This window comes from Candida dubliniensis, chromosome 2 (genome assembly GCF_000026945.1).
Source record: "Candida dubliniensis CD36 chromosome 2, complete sequence".
NCBI classification, from domain to species: Eukaryota; Fungi; Ascomycota; class Pichiomycetes; order Serinales; family Debaryomycetaceae; genus Candida; species Candida dubliniensis.
Window position 1 is genome coordinate 697,823 of NC_012861.1, and position 15,746 is coordinate 713,568.

Below are 15,746 nucleotides of genomic sequence, written 5' to 3' on the forward strand. Positions count from 1 at the left end.
TGATAATAAGGTCTACACCATATATTATTTAATTAAAATTAGTAATGTAAAATTGATAATAATAATAATAATAATAATACAAATTTCACTTTAAAATTTATTTCTATAGTTGGTTGGCTTTTATTTGAAACTTATGCTCCATTGCTTGAGTCCAAGTTATTTTGATCCAGTTGCTGATCTGGATGTTCAGAACCCTCAGTCTCGTTTGCCACACCAACAGTTTGATGAAAGTCTAAAATTTCACTGTACATCATAACTCTCCAGGTATCCACTGGCAAGTCTGCATCATTAAAACTCCAATCAAATTTACTTTCACAAACCGGCTCATCGGTTGGATCATGATATGGCTCCATATAAGGATGGGTCAAACCTTCTGCAGCACTAATTCTCTTTTTAGGGTCAAAAACTAGCATTTTAGCCAATAAATCTATTGCTTCTGGTTCCACGTGAGTACAAGAAGCAAATCTTTCACTAAATGGAATAGGGTCTCTATGTGGCAACGATTGGACAAATCTTAAGGTATTTTCAGAACAGATAGTATCAATAACATCAGCAGGAGGTGAACCCAATAATTCCGTTATAATAGAGAACTGGTGCACGTGATCCTTCCCGGGGAATAGTGGCTTACCTTCAATCATTTCTGCTAAAATACAACCCACAGACCATAAGTCGACTTCGGTGTCGTATTTCTGCCAAGTCAACATGATTTCAGGTGCACGGTAATACCTGGTTGATACGTAACCAGTCATTTGTGGATCTTGAAGTCTTGCAAGGCCAAAATCGCAAATCTTCAAATCACAGTTTTCATTGATCAAGATATTGGATGGTTTCAAATCACGATGAATAACTCCGGCAGAATGAATGTATTTTAATCCTCTCATAATTTGATATGTGAAATATTGAATGAATTGTTTTTCTAAAGGTCTTGAGCTCAACAACCTATGTAAATCGGTACCTTGCAATTCATTGACAAAGTAAATATCTTCCAAGGGAGATATGAAAATATCATCTAAAGTAATCAAATTCTCATGTTTCAAATGCTTTAACAACTTTAATTCTCTGTAGGTTCTTTTGGCCAATACTGAAGTCAGAAAAGGTTTCATGACTTTTTTCACAGCAACATTTTGACCAGTTAATCTATCGACGGCTGAGCACACCAACCCAAATGCCCCCATTCCCACGGGATTTAGCTCAGTATATCTATTAGTGATTTCAAAAACTGTTCCAAATATCTGGGTTCTTGTAAATTCTCCGTCAGCAGACATTTTATTATATGCTTTACCTTTTGTAAAAAAAAAAAGTTTTCTTTTCCTTCTTTAAAATGCTATTGTTGTTATCCCACTGTGTATGTATGTAAAGATAACTTGAATGTTGATTGAACTAGTTTAAATGTGTATTCGGACTCGGTCAAAATATTATTGAGCTTCTCTCATAAATATACGCTGGACGATAAGACGTGTTCTTTACAGATTGTTGTTGAATCGAGGAGTCGAGGAAACTGAAATTAACAAAAAATGGTTAATGAAACTAATTTCAGTGAGTTTTGTTTGTGAACAAAGCAAGGCCAAAAAAAAAAAAGAAGAAAAAAAGACAAGAGAATTGTATTAACAAACAAAAGCAAACATTGTGGAAGAAGAAGAAGGGAAGAAAAAAAAGTCGACACATTTGCAAAAGTGTCGTGTGTTAAACACAACAAATTTGCTGGTGTTAGACAAGGGTGTTTTAATGCAAACCATTGTCACCACCACCATTTGTGAATGACAACCTTCAAAAAAAAAAAAAAAAAATAAGTTAATACTTAAACTTGATTGCAACAAGAGGAATACTTGGGATGGCTTATGAAATGTTCGAATAATTTTTATAAGAAACAGAGAGGGTTTGTTAACAATACACCAAAAGTGTAACTTATGCGACAATTGTTAGTTTTGATTTAACCTAGTTGAAATCGCGGTACCATTATTATTCCGCGTTCAAAGTCTAAAAATGCTTTGATCTGTTTTCAGTTCGTTTTATTTTCAATTTTTGAATTCATCATTTCCGTAGTTTTGTTAAACACGCACCACACATAACCAAGTGCCAATATTTTCATGCCAGGATCACCATCGTCATCATCGTCAAATAGCCCATATGTCAAAGTTCTCAATGAAAAACTTTCCATATCCTTGCAGTATTTAGATTGTGAAAGATCGTGTCAGACATGTGTGTTGACTTTCATCAACACTGCAGACCAAGACATTAACATCAATCCCACAAAACAAACAAGCAGTGGTGGTTGGTTGAGTGGTTTGTTTGGATCAAGTCCACCATTGGATGAATCCCTAAGCAAGGTGAATGTTGATGCAAACCTTCCGATCGATTTATTTCTTGGATATATACAGTTATTTGGATATGTTGTCTTGAATTACAAATTTGAAATTGACACAGCATCTTTGGAGGTCAACAAGAAGTCCCAATGGTGGAATAACACTGAATATTGGAACCAATACTTAGAAACTAACGAGAAGAAGGACGATAGGATTGATGAGTACTTGAAATTAGATACGGTACCATTTATTGAAGAGAATTACTCTGAAAAATTCACTATTGGCGGGAAACTAGGGGGAGTACAAGATCTAGTAGTCAATGACGATAGAATTCTTACTGATAATGGATATCTATTGCATGATTTGATTGGTAATTTCAACTCATATTCGTCTTCAAAAGAGAGTCAAGCACTTCCACTACAAAGCCTAACTGACACTATTGTACCTTTCTATACCACACCGCAATCATTGTTGTTTACAGATTTGACCATTTCCAAAAATTCTTCACGCAGTTTCTGTTTGAGAATCCCTATAAGAGATGATTTGCCACCAAGTTATAACACTTGTCTGACAGGTCCAGCATGCGATCAAGGATTAATTACCATCCGGTACTCATTGATAGTGAGTCTAATTGAGGGAAACTTCTCCAATAAAACCAAGTCTGTATACTTTCCATTAAAAATGAATTCAAAGAGGTATGGCGGAGCACATAGATACTTACAAAAACGACACTTTGATAGTTCGATAAGGTTAGACAAGAACTGGCTAGTAGAAATAGTGTCCGACAAAGAGGAAACAAAGCACCAAGAAAAGGACAAATCTGAAAAAGGGTCTTTTTTGCAAGATCTTTCCACGTTAATTGATTCAGATTTGTACAATATGCCAAAGGTATCAAGCATGGAAAGAAGAAAAAGCAGTGTGAACGGAATGTCAGATGAAATTAATTCTGAAGGATACATTTCCCAGCTACCTGAACATTTGAAAACACAATTTCGTTTGCGAGTGAACAATCAAGAACTATGCACCATTGGGTTATCGAAACCTTATTATCATCCAGGTGAAGATTTAAATTATGTTATCAACCTAAATCCCAATGCAAGCAACACAACGAAAGTTATTGGACTTAGTACCTACTTAGAGGCGCATGAGGTATACCATTTACCAGAAAATGGAAAAAAGATTCACAAGTACAAGATTACAGGTAATGTCAAACTAAACACCCTTGCCCCTTCAATTATTAATACCCAGTTATCAGAATCCTCGCCTTGCTTTCTAAATGATTATCTTAACATTCCCAAGTTTGTTACACCACAATTTCAAAGTAGCAGGTTTCTTAATTTGGAGTACCATCTTGTCTTCCAATTTAATTTAAGTGAAGATGATTTGCATGAACAAAAAGCAAACGAGGAAAATTATGCGACGGTATTTGCTAAATGTGATCTTTACAAGAGTGAAACAATAGCTAGTTCGTACAAGTTCACGATCCCTGTGTATATTTTACAATAAAACAATTAAGTTAAAACGTTTGTTAGCAATTACCGAATGCACACTGTATTGTATTAGAAAAAGAAAAATCTAGACTTGAATCTAGCTTGTAGTAGTGGATAGAATCAAGCATCATAGTTTAACCAGGGAGACAGAATGAAAATGGGAAGTTCACAGACTTTGGTATTATTTCCGTCTTGATCCCTTCCTATTTTGGTTGTTCGTTGTTTAGATCCCTCTGTCGTGCATATAATAAAATTTCCTGATTAGGTTAATGGATTTCGGAGGACAAAAAGAAAAAGTTTTGCTTTTATTTTTTTCGCAGCTTTTTATCCACCACAGTTGAATAATGGGACAGTTTAATTGAGTTCCCTTTCTTGTCAGTGATGTTATTTTCTTTTTTGGGCAAAATATTTGCTTTTATGAATAGTTAGCTTAATACAAGTCCAAGAATTATAAATACACAAGAATTTTGCCAATTAATTGTAACTTTTTTTTTTCTAACTGTATTATTCTTGTTTTCATATTCCCCTGGAAGAACAAATTAAGAGTTTAATCAAATTCTGTTTTCCCGAAACGAACTGACCACCACAATTCCATTCGCTTAAAAAAAAAAAAAAATTAAATACACACTATGAAGTTCTCGACAGTTTTTACGGCTGCCTTTGCAATGGGCACTGTTGTGCTGGCACAGCAAGTTGTCACACCAGCATCTGATCCTTTAGCCTTGGAATTAACTGAAAGAAATTTAGATGGTCTTTACGAATTACAAGAAAGAGATTTATTTTCTGTTGTTGAGGGGTTATTTAGTAGCATCAACTACACTAGCATTTTGGATTCCATCGACTTTGAATCAATTGCTGGATGGACAAATAATTTGTTGGTTGAAAACAATAATATAGAATATTTGGATGACATCTTGAACTTTTTAGGTGACACAGATTTAGTTCCATTTGCCATCAGTTATCTTTTGAGCAATAACGAAACAAGAGGCATTATTGGGGAAGTTGTAATCGACGCTTTACCACTTATCAAAGATATTGATCCAACTCCAATTTTTGTTGCGTTGAAGAATTCGGGATTGGCATATGTTTTGGTCGCTGATTTGATTAAAAATCCAAACACAATTCCATTTGTTAAACAAGTTGTTGTTGATTTGTTGGATGAAGGTTCCTTTGGCTTGGGTGATTTGTTTGGGGGATCTTCTGACGCTACAACTACTGCTGTTGCCATTGACTCATTAACCACAATCAATACAAACATAGATTTAACTGTTGCTGCTGCACCAGCAACTGTCGCTCAATCCATTGGAAGTATTGATACTTCTTCGTTAGCTGTACTTTTTTCTGAAGCTAGAACTGCAAATGGAAATGGTGCTACTAAAGTTGCTAATACTGTTTCGGTAACAGCCCAAGTCACTAATGTTGCTACTAATGCCAAGGCTACTACTGCTGTTGCGACCGGTGAAATAAACTATAGTGGTATTACTGGTCCAGCCTACGAATCTGTACCACCAACTCAATTTGGTGCTGTGCCCACTTCCATTAATTACTCTGCTTTGTCTCAAATCACTGGTGCTTTAAGAAAAAGAGAATACAACGATGCTGTTGAATCTGCTTTAAGAGAAATGCAGAAAAGAGAAGAAGGGATCGATGACGTAGAAATTGCTTTGAGAAAAATGAAGAGAGACAACATTGAAGATTTGTTGACCACAATTTTTTCATCGGTTGCTAGATCCAATTTATTAAACACAACTATTCAATATTTGGTGACGGATCAACGATTTGAAAGCACCGTTGTTGAAATTTTACAAGGTGTATTTGAAAATATCGGATCCACTTTAACTGGTGTTTTGGACACTGATTGGTCTGCCTTACAACCCTTAGTTAGCTCCTTATTGAACTCTGGTTTATTAACAGACTTTATTAGCAGAGCCTTTAACGATGATGAATTAAAAGCTGCACTTTGGAATGATATTTCCCTGATTTTCAAAAGAGACATGGCCTTCAGAGATGAAATTGTAAAACGTTCTAATGGTACCATTACCTCCTTGCCAGTTTCAGATTTCATTACTGGTGCTGCAACTGCAACTTCGGCATTAGATGGTGCTAATGGCACACTTTCTTCCTTAGACGTTACTGCATTCATCAACACTGTTTCACATTCTTTTACTACTTCCAATGCTTCTAGCAGTGCTGTTATTACTATACAATCTGACAATGCCGGTTCTTCTTTTGGATCTGGGTTCTACTCAACTATTTTTGCTGTTTTTGGATTGTTTGCAATGATGATTTAAGATTTTTTTTAAAAAAATATGCCATTCAAATAAGTACGGCAGCAAAAACAAAAAAAAAAAAAAAAATAGACACATTCCATAATTATTCCTTTTTACTTCCTCGTTACACATACATATACCTGTTTTTCGTTATTTAGTTATTTAGAACACCCAAATCTAATGTATATTGTTTTTGAAAAAAAATATGTGGGGGCGTCTTGAACCAAGGCAATACCAATAACAGAAATTGTATAGCACAACACAAAAACGATAATTTTGGTGATGAGAGCAAATTTCTGTTTTTCCGAGAAGCAAATGGAACAACTATGGTTGAAGGCGAAGTGGGGGCATATGTTTATTAATACGACTACACATATATAGCCCTCTATTAATTTTTTTTTTTGTTTTTCGAAGATATGAGAGGGCGTCTCTCTACTGGGATGTTGCCCTAATTTATGAACTTTTTGGAGTTCTTTGTTAATTGTGTGTTTGCCGTTTCCTTTTCTTCGGTAATTTTTCTATTTTTTTTTGTTTTTCCACTACCTTGTCCTCCCCTCTTGCCTTTCTTTTTTCCTTCCTTGGATCATCAAACGAAGAAAAGTTGAAATACACAGAGTAGGCTATAGTAGCAACTAAAAACCTTTTTTTTTTGATTCTCTTTTTTTTTTTTTTCCTCCCCTTCTTCCTTCTTTCTTTCTGATGGTTCCGTCCCTGTTTTCCTTAGTGAAATTTAACATCACACTTAAACAATGACGGGGAAATCAACTTTAAGTATGCTGTTGGAAAACTCTCATCAATTGGATGACAACGAAAACGTGTTGTACTCCATGTCAGATGAAGATGATGATTATCAGCACCATTTCCATCAAGACAGCGATGAGGACGAATTGCCCAAATCATTCAACTCGGCCCACTTTTCAATTTCTGAAGACAGGTTTATGAAAGATCATGATTTGAAAGTAAAGGCTTTTGAGGCGTTGCATAACAATAGCAGTAATAATAACAATAATAGTCAAACCCAAACTTTTTCACCTCAGTCTCCTAAACTAACTACAATTAGAAGAAGATCATCTATTATTGACATGCCACAAAGAGTAAACAACTTTAATCCAACCAGCCCCCAAAACAAGTTTGGTCAAAATTTTGCTACTGATCCCAATGCCTTGCCAGAGGAATACCCTTCAGATGAGCTAATTGAGTTTTACCAAAATGTGAAAAAATGCTTAGACTTTAGACACAAGTATTTAGATTTATCGTTACAAACACCAGAACTGTCTAATCCCAAAAACCAGCCAGATTGGAAAATCTATCCGCCACCTCCAAAACCTACATATAAATCTAAAAATAGATTCAATCAAATTCCTAGAGAATCCGACGATGACGAAGAAGAGGAATTCGACTTTAATAAGTGTGAAATTCCAAATATCATAGATAGCCCTTATTATTTTGGCCTTGATGACGAAGACGTTTATCAAGTGCACGAGAAAAAAACAGATAAGACATTGGTCAAGATTCCCAATTTGCATGATTACTACTCGGACTTGAATACAATTTCGAAAATATCTTCTGATGGACCTTCAAAGTCTTTTGCATACAAGAGGTTGCAATATTTAGAAGCGAAATGGAACATGTATTACTTGTTGAACGAGTTTGAGGAAACAAAACAATCCAAACGTAATCCACACAGAGACTTCTACAATGTCCGTAAAGTTGATACACATATCCACCACTCTGCTTGCATGAACCAGAAGCATTTATTACGGTTCATTAAATATAAATTGAAGACGGAACCTGACAAGCAAGTCATTTTCAGAGATGGCAAGATTTTGACATTGGCAGAAGTGTTCAAATCGTTGAATTTAACAGCGTACGATTTGTCTATTGATACTTTGGATATGCATGCGCACACCGATACTTTCCACAGATTTGATAAATTCAATTTAAAGTACAACCCAATAGGCGAGTCCAGATTGAGGGAGATATTTTTGAAGACTGACAACTTTGTTGATGGGAAATATTTGGCAGAAATAACCCAACAAGTTATGGAGGATTTAGAAAGCTCCAAGTATCAAATGAATGAATTGAGGATTTCCATTTATGGAAGGTCCATCCATGAGTGGGACAAATTGGCAGCTTGGGTTATTGACAACAAATTATTCAGCCACAATGTTAGATGGTTAATACAAGTGCCAAGATTGTATGATATTTATAAGAAGAATGGCAATGTTAGGTCCTTTCTTGATATTATGAAAAATGTTTTCGAACCATTGTTTGAGGTCTCGCTTAATCCAAAATCACACCCAAAGCTATATGTGTTTTTGCAAAGAGTAGTTGGATTTGACTCCGTTGATGATGAATCCAAGTCTGAAAAACCAATACAATCGCGCAAATATCCGCCGGCCAGTGAATGGAACTCCATTTCCAACCCGCCCTATTCCTATTATTTGTACTATCTTTATGCAAATATTGCCAGCTTGAATAATTTGAGAATGAAAAATAATATGAATACATTTGTGTTGAGACCACATTGTGGTGAAGCTGGTGATCCAGAGCACTTGATTAGTGCATTTCTAACCTCGTACGGAATTTCGCATGGTATTTTATTGAGAAAAGTGCCATTCATTCAGTACTTGTATTACCTAGACCAGATTGGGTTGGCCATGTCACCGCTTTCTAACAATGCGTTATTTTTGACTTATGATAAGAATCCTTTCTACAACTTTTTCAAAAAGGGGTTGAATGTATCATTGTCCACAGATGACCCATTACAGTTCTCATACACAAAAGAACCTTTGATAGAAGAGTATTCTGTTGCAGCACAAATTTACAAGTTGTCTGGTGTCGACATGTGTGAATTGGCTAGAAACTCGTGTTTACAGAGTGGATGGGAAGCAAATATCAAGAAGCACTGGCTAGGTAAAAACTATATGAAGGGGGGTGTTGAAGGAAATGACATTGAGAAAACCAATGTTCCTGATATCAGAGTGGCATTCAGAGAAGATGCATTGCAATCAGAGAAAAACTTGGTGAAATATTATAATGGATTGCACAGAAAACTGCTGGATGCAAATTCTGCGACGTAAGAGCATAAGGAGTGCTATGCGCATAAAAATGATGTAAAAAAAAAAAAAAAATATCTATCCTGACACACCATACCACATAGAAGAAAAGACAAACATACAACTCTATAATAATAATTCTCTAGTACTGTTATTGATAAAGTGAAATAGGTTGTTGGTATAAAATAGAATGAACTTTTTTGTTGGGGTAAAAAAAAAAAAAAAAAAAAGCTCTCTATTTGTATCTTTTTTGAATATTGTTAACACGAATTTCTTCTATCCTCTTTTCGAATCTACAGTTTAATAAAAGTATAAGGACTATGGCCACCAAAATAATTCAGCTAAAGGAACCAGTCTTATCACTTCCTAAAGTAGATCTCAAGGCTGTTATGACAATTGCTGGCAGCGATTCGTCAGGAGGAGCTGGGATTGAGGCGGATTTGAAGACATTTAATGCGTTTGGTGTATATGGATTGACTTGTATAGCAGCATTAACTGCTCAGAATACAACCGGTGTTCGAAGATTTGATAAAACTTCACAAAGGCTAATAAAGGAAATTTTAGCAGCTAATTTGGAGGACATGTTGTATGGATACACACGGGAAACTGCCCCTTTGAAAGTAATCAAGACCGGAATGCTCACAAATGAATCAATTGCCGAATTAATCGATCAAATGCCAAGAATAAACGAGTATAATGTGAAGTTGATTGTGGATCCTGTTATGGTTAGCACATCGGGATCAAAATTATCAGACGACAAAGGCATGAAACTATGTGTTGAAAAATTGATGAATCAGGCGTTTTTGGTAACACCCAATTTTCCCGAAGCATTGGCATTATATGAGTTGACAAATCGCGTTGATAGAAAAATAACTATACATTCAATGTATGATTTCATTGACTTTGTAATCTCACTACAAAAGTCTTTGGGATGCAAAAACATACTTGTTAAAGGTGGACATATTCCTTTTACCGAAAACAATCAACCAGCAACAGATTATAACAATAATAATACCCAAATCAGAGATGTATTATATGAAAGCGAACATGAAAGAGTTACAGTCTTTGAATCTACGTATATTGATTCGAAGGATAACCATGGCAGTGGATGCACTTTGGCATCAGCAATTTCAGCTAATATTACCAAGGGTTTGCTGTTGGAAGATTCAATTTTGATATCAATCGATTTCATTCATCGTGGAATGATTAGTCTGGAAAATAAGTTAGGCTTTGGTAGTGGTCCGTTGAACCATACAATTGCTCCTGCCCATGTTGCCAGTTCTATTATCAAGACCACAGAAAGTATTGTTGGACAAATGGCAAATCAGTCTGGAAAGTTCTTAGATTACCTTATTAATCATCCAGATGTAAAGAACAATTGGAGAAAGTACACGGAGCACAGGTTTGTCAAAGATCTAGCAGAAAACAATCTTCCATTTAACAAATTCTTGTATTTTCTTAAACAGGATTACCATTACCTAGTGAACTATGCTCAAATGCACGGCCTTGCTGCTTCATTGGCACCAACATATCAGCAAACGCATGCACAAGCAACAATTATCGCTGAAATAGTGGAGGAAATAGAAAGACATAAACAGAAACTTTCAGCAACATACAATATCAATTACGAGACTGATTTGGATTTGGATTTAGAATTATCACCAGGACCCGCCTGCTTGGCATACTGCAACTACTTGCTTGAAGTTGGCAAAAAAGAAGACTTTTTGGGTCTTAAAGTTGCTCTTGCGCCCTGTTTACATGGGTATTCTGAGGCCGCTATTAAAGGTCAAAAAATACGTAGACACCAGGTAAATTTTGGAGTTGTTAATAAAGAAGAAGCTGCAGTATATCAAACTTGGTTAGACGATTACACGTCAGATTGGTACACGCATGCAGAATCAGAAGGAAGAATGGCCCTACAGCTGTTGATCAAATCAATGCTGCCAAACGAAAAAAGAGTAGAAGAATTGGTTCAAATTTTTAATAAAGTCACCTTATTGGAAATTGACTTCTGGAATGAGGTCTTGAATATAGAAAATTCTTGAAAATCAAGAGGCAAGATACATAAATCATTTAAACTGTGAATAGGAATAACATATTTATGTTTGTGTCACGTTTTTTTTTTTTTTTTTTTTTTTTTTTTTCTCAACGTCTTCTTTCCGATTTCTTTCCTGACTTGTTCTCTCTTGTCCAAATTTTTTTTATTTTTGCTGTGCTTCGCCCAATTCATTTTCTCGTTTTCCCTTTTCCCTTTTCCATTTTTTTTTTTTCCCGTGCCATGACTGATTCTCATTTTTCTCGTTGACTTTTCCTTTCTTTGATTCTACCAATAGTTAATTCACCTTAAATTTTGTGTGTTGTTCATTTTTGCCAAATCCCAATTTCACGTAATTAATTAACATTGAGTGATGTATAACCCGTATCAGCAACAACAAGGTATGGGGTACAATCCCCAACAACAGACTGGGTATGGGTACAATAATTACCAGATGCCTCAGCAACCCCAATTCAACCAACAACCAATGTATCCTCAGGCAACTGGTTTTGTTCCTCAACAGCCTAACCTATATGGATCGAATTTCCAGGCCAGTGGTGCTGGTGGCATGGCTTCACAACAGACTGGATTCACACAACAGCAAACCATTCAACCACAACAAACCGGATACATTCAAACACAGCCTACCGGATTCGGTGGAGCTGCACCAATTGTAACTGAAAATAGCGAGTTGAAAATTCCAAGTATTAGATTGTCGTTCATTTCTGCGGAGGATCAAAAGAAGTTTGAACATTTGTTTCGAACTGCAGTTCCGAAGGGTGAGCAATCCATTAGTGGTGATTCAGCCAGTGGCATTTTATTGAGATCTGGGTTGTCTGCGGTGACATTGGCGGAAATTTGGAATTTGTCTGATCTTGATAAAACTGGATCCTTATTGTTTCCAGAGTTTGCCTTGAGTTTGCATTTATGTAGCATGGCGAAAAGAGGAGAATCATTACCAGGTGTACTTCCAGAAAAGTGGTTAAATGAAGTGAGAAGTTTTGTTGATCAGATCAATTTTACAGTTCCTGATGATCCGTCGAAAATTTTAGCTAACACCCCGTTTGCAAATTTTGCTCCTAAAAGGGAATCGGATTGGTTGGCCCCTCAATCCACTGGATATTTACAGAATCAAATGGCTGCTCCACCAATGACATCTTTTCAGCCACAAGTCACTGGATATGGTGGACAGGGGTTGGTTTCGCAGACAACAGGAGGTGTACCAATGCCATCCACGACATTTGGAAATACTGCCCCCGGATTGACAGCGCAAAGGACAGGTGGTGGCACGTTAATTCCCTTACAACCCCAACAGACCGCTGGCTTGATTCCAGCTCAAAAAACTGGACCTTTAAACCCTCAATCCACTGGGTTTAATCAACCAATTTTACAACAACAAAGAACTGGTGGATTACCTCAACAACTTACCGGCTATCAGAGCCAGCAGTCACAGCAACAAAGAACTGGTGGTTTCCCACAAGTTCGATCTCAACCGACTGGCAGCTTTGTACCACAAACTTCTTTCCAGCAACCTCAACTTGTTTCGCAGAGAACAGGCCCATTACAGGGTCAACCTACTGGTCCATTGCAAGCCCAACCTACTGGTAGACCAGGTGAATGGGGTTTTGTTTCAATGCCAACAGGCGGTATTCCTGGTTTGAATGCAATGCAGCAACATTTTTTGCCAAACACTCAATTACCAACATCCAATTTACATAGTGCTATGGATAATAAATTGAAAGAAAATGTCACTTGGGCGATCACTAAACAAGAGAAACAAATTTACGATGGTCTTTTCCAAGCATGGGACAGCCAAAAGAAAGGATATGTTGATTCAAATGTTGCATTAAATGTTTTTACAAAATCTGGTTTGAGTAGATCTGACTTGGAAAGTATTTGGACATTGGTAGATACAGATGACACTGGAAAATTGAATAAAAATCAATTTGCCGTAGCAATGCATCTTATTTATCGGAGATTGAATGGTTATGATATACCATTGAGACTACCCCCTGAGTTAATTCCTCCAGCTGACAGAACATTGAAGGATACTATGGATTCATTAAAAAATTCATTGAAAGGTGGTGTCAACAATAAGCCAACCAAGCCACCTAAACCACAATCCAAACCAGACGGAACTAGGTTTAAAAATGATGATAACAATTTTGGGTATGTTTCCAATGCTCGTCACAGAAGGAAGAGTACAGCTGACGAATCTCACAAATCAAGTGTAAAATCATCATCTGATTATGATTTATCTATTGAAGATATGAAAAAGTTAATTCATGAGAAACGAATTTTGTTAGATGCTTTAGATACCGAAGATCAAGCCAATAATTATTCAAGATCAAGCTCCTCAGTACACGAAAGGCAAATAATTGAAAACTTGAAAAAAGAGATTATGGCTGTACAGACTAAGCTAGACGAAACAGGAAGTACTGGTCCTTCAACTGACGAACGTAACAAACTATTGGCTACTTTGGACCACTTGACAAGAGATATAGTTCCTAAGCTAATCTCGGATATACACAAAGTTAATCAGGAAATTTCCAGGAAGAAAACAGAAGTGTTCAAATTAGAATTAATGAAGAAGAACCCATCTTGGAATCCAGAAGACAATGAGCTGCAAATCCAAGGAACTGGTCCTAATGGCGAGGTAACAGATTACGATAGAATCAAATACCAGTCTCGTCAAAAATTGAAGCAAAGAATGGCTGCTTTGACCGGTAAATCTACGGGAGGGAATTCTGATTTGGATTTGGAATTGAAGCAAGCTACAGAGAAAGCACAGAATGAAGCATCTCGTCAATCAGAGATGATACAGGATATTGCCACGGGAATCAAAACAATGGAGGATGAGTGTGCTGCCAAATTAAGTTCCTCTGTGACTGCTGATGTTGGACATGAGAAATGGGAACAAGGAAAGGGTATTTCAGCTGAAGTAGCCAAATTTGTGAGAGAATTGGAGGCATTTTCCAAAGAGCAAAGGCGTAACATTACTCAATCACAAAATCAGCAACAAACACGAGAACCATTGTCCAAACAAAATACTGATACATCTTCTGTGTCTGATACCAGTAAAGTAAAACCAGCTTATACTACGCCAGAAGAAAGAGCAGCTTATATTAAACAACAGGCTGAGAAGAGAATGAATGAGCGGTTGGCCAAGCTTGGTATTACCAGGAAGAATAAGTCAGCTGAACTGAAACCAACTTCAGAGTCAGGATATGCTAGAGATCATTCTCCTGTCCCAAAAACTGAATCCAAACCGGTTATAAGAGACTCCAATCCAATTGAGGAGCAGAAACCAAAACTTGATTCTGAACCAGTTGATCAGCAAAGATCAAAATCTGATACTAATGATGTTGTTCCTCAGAAGGTTCCCTCAAATACAAACGACGAAACTTCTGGTGATGATGATGACGATGAAGAATACCAAGCTATTTTGAAACAGAAGCAAGAAATGGAAGCGCGTGAAAGAGAACGAAAATTGCGCAAACAAAAGGCAAAAGAGGAAAGATTAGCAAAAATTAAAAAGGAAATGGAGGAAATGAAAAAACGTGAAATGGAAGAAAGTGATGACGATGAAGAAGAAAAAGAGGCTAACCAAGTAGCAGACGTCCGTGTTCTGAGAGCTCAAAGTAATAACGATAGTTCTAACTCAACTTCTCAGGTGGGAACTTCTACTCAAAGTGCAAAACAGGTATCGGAAGCAACCTCAACTGGCGCAGCAAGGCACCCTTATCATCCTCATGAAAGTAATCCTTTCTCAAAAATGAATAACAATGTTGCTCAACCCCAGACAGTAAACCATACAGGTACCAACCCTTTCTTCAAATCAACAAGCCAAGAACCCAAAATTGATCCGCAAAAAGCTGAAGCTCAAAGAGCTTCACAGCGTGGTGTTGCTAGTAGTGGTGGATGGAGTGATTCCGAAGAGGAAGAATCAGAAGAAGAATCACCAAACAGAGCTGGTGCAGCAAAATTGGCTAGTTTGTTATTTGGAGGTATGCCTCAACCACCTACAAAGTCAAACTCAAGTTTGAATAATGATGTTGAAAAGGTTTTGAAACTGGAACATGAAAATGCAAAATCAATGGCTCCTATTTCATCGTCAAATAATGATAATGGAAAAGTGGATTCAAGTTCTTCAGAGGTTGTGGAAGAGAATGGATTGTCTTTGAACCAGGCCCCGCCATTACCAACCGAAGCACCACCTCCTCCAAACTCTGTTCCACCTCCTCCTCCCCCTCCGCAATTTTTGAATGAAGCACCACCTGTACCGGATTCTATTCCTCCTCCGCCACCGCCTTCTGTCCCAAGTACCGCACCTGTATTACCAGATTCAATGCCACCTCCACCACCTCCTCCCCCTCCCTCTTTTGCTACAGCCCCAGTACCTGATTCAAACAGTACTTCATCCTCCCAACAAGCTTCAGGAGCACCAAATATGGGCGCGTTGTTAGGTCAAATCACTGGTGGTACTTCTTTGAGAAAAGTGGAAACAAAAGTTTCTTCTGGAGCTACAGTTGGCAGAGTATTATAAAAAATGCAAATAGAAATACATGCATACTAAATCAGCTTCATTT

At 37.0% G+C, this 15,746-nt stretch overlaps 6 protein-coding genes across 6 annotated transcripts; 5 read left to right on the plus strand and 1 right to left on the minus strand. All coding sequences in view use genetic code 12, as the record gives it.

Moving 5' to 3' along the window:
- Window positions 1-131: 131 nt before the first annotated feature.
- On the minus strand, window positions 132-1,265 carry HOG1 (map kinase hog1, putative; the record flags this gene model as incomplete). The annotated part of the gene is made up of 1 exon (XM_002418241.1): window positions 132-1,265. The coding sequence occupies one exon, from the start codon at window positions 1,263-1,265 to the stop codon at window positions 132-134; it is 1,134 nt and encodes a 377-aa protein (XP_002418286.1).
- Window positions 1,266-2,087: 822 nt separating this feature from the next.
- Window positions 2,088-3,809, plus strand: CD36_18090 (reduced growth phenotype protein (protein rgp1), putative; the record flags this gene model as incomplete). The annotated part of the gene is made up of 1 exon (XM_002418242.1): window positions 2,088-3,809. One exon carries the CDS (start codon window positions 2,088-2,090, stop codon window positions 3,807-3,809), a length of 1,722 nt encoding a protein of 573 aa, XP_002418287.1.
- Window positions 3,810-4,422: 613 nt separating this feature from the next.
- CD36_18100 (hypothetical GPI-anchored protein, conserved) lies at window positions 4,423-6,084 on the plus strand (the record flags this gene model as incomplete). The annotated part of the gene is made up of 1 exon (XM_002418243.1): window positions 4,423-6,084. The coding sequence occupies one exon, from the start codon at window positions 4,423-4,425 to the stop codon at window positions 6,082-6,084; it is 1,662 nt and encodes a 553-aa protein (XP_002418288.1).
- Window positions 6,085-6,812: 728 nt separating this feature from the next.
- Window positions 6,813-9,146, plus strand: CD36_18110 (AMP deaminase, putative; the record flags this gene model as incomplete). The annotated part of the gene is made up of 1 exon (XM_002418244.1): window positions 6,813-9,146. The coding sequence occupies one exon, from the start codon at window positions 6,813-6,815 to the stop codon at window positions 9,144-9,146; it is 2,334 nt and encodes a 777-aa protein (XP_002418289.1).
- A 296-nt stretch (window positions 9,147-9,442) lies between these two features.
- CD36_18120 (hmp-phosphate kinase, putative) lies at window positions 9,443-11,167 on the plus strand (the record flags this gene model as incomplete). The annotated part of the gene is made up of 1 exon (XM_002418245.1): window positions 9,443-11,167. One exon carries the CDS (start codon window positions 9,443-9,445, stop codon window positions 11,165-11,167), a length of 1,725 nt encoding a protein of 574 aa, XP_002418290.1.
- Window positions 11,168-11,530: 363 nt separating this feature from the next.
- Window positions 11,531-15,703, plus strand: CD36_18130 (protein Pan1, putative; the record flags this gene model as incomplete). The annotated part of the gene is made up of 1 exon (XM_002418246.1): window positions 11,531-15,703. One exon carries the CDS (start codon window positions 11,531-11,533, stop codon window positions 15,701-15,703), a length of 4,173 nt encoding a protein of 1,390 aa, XP_002418291.1.
- Window positions 15,704-15,746: the final 43 nt, after the last annotated feature.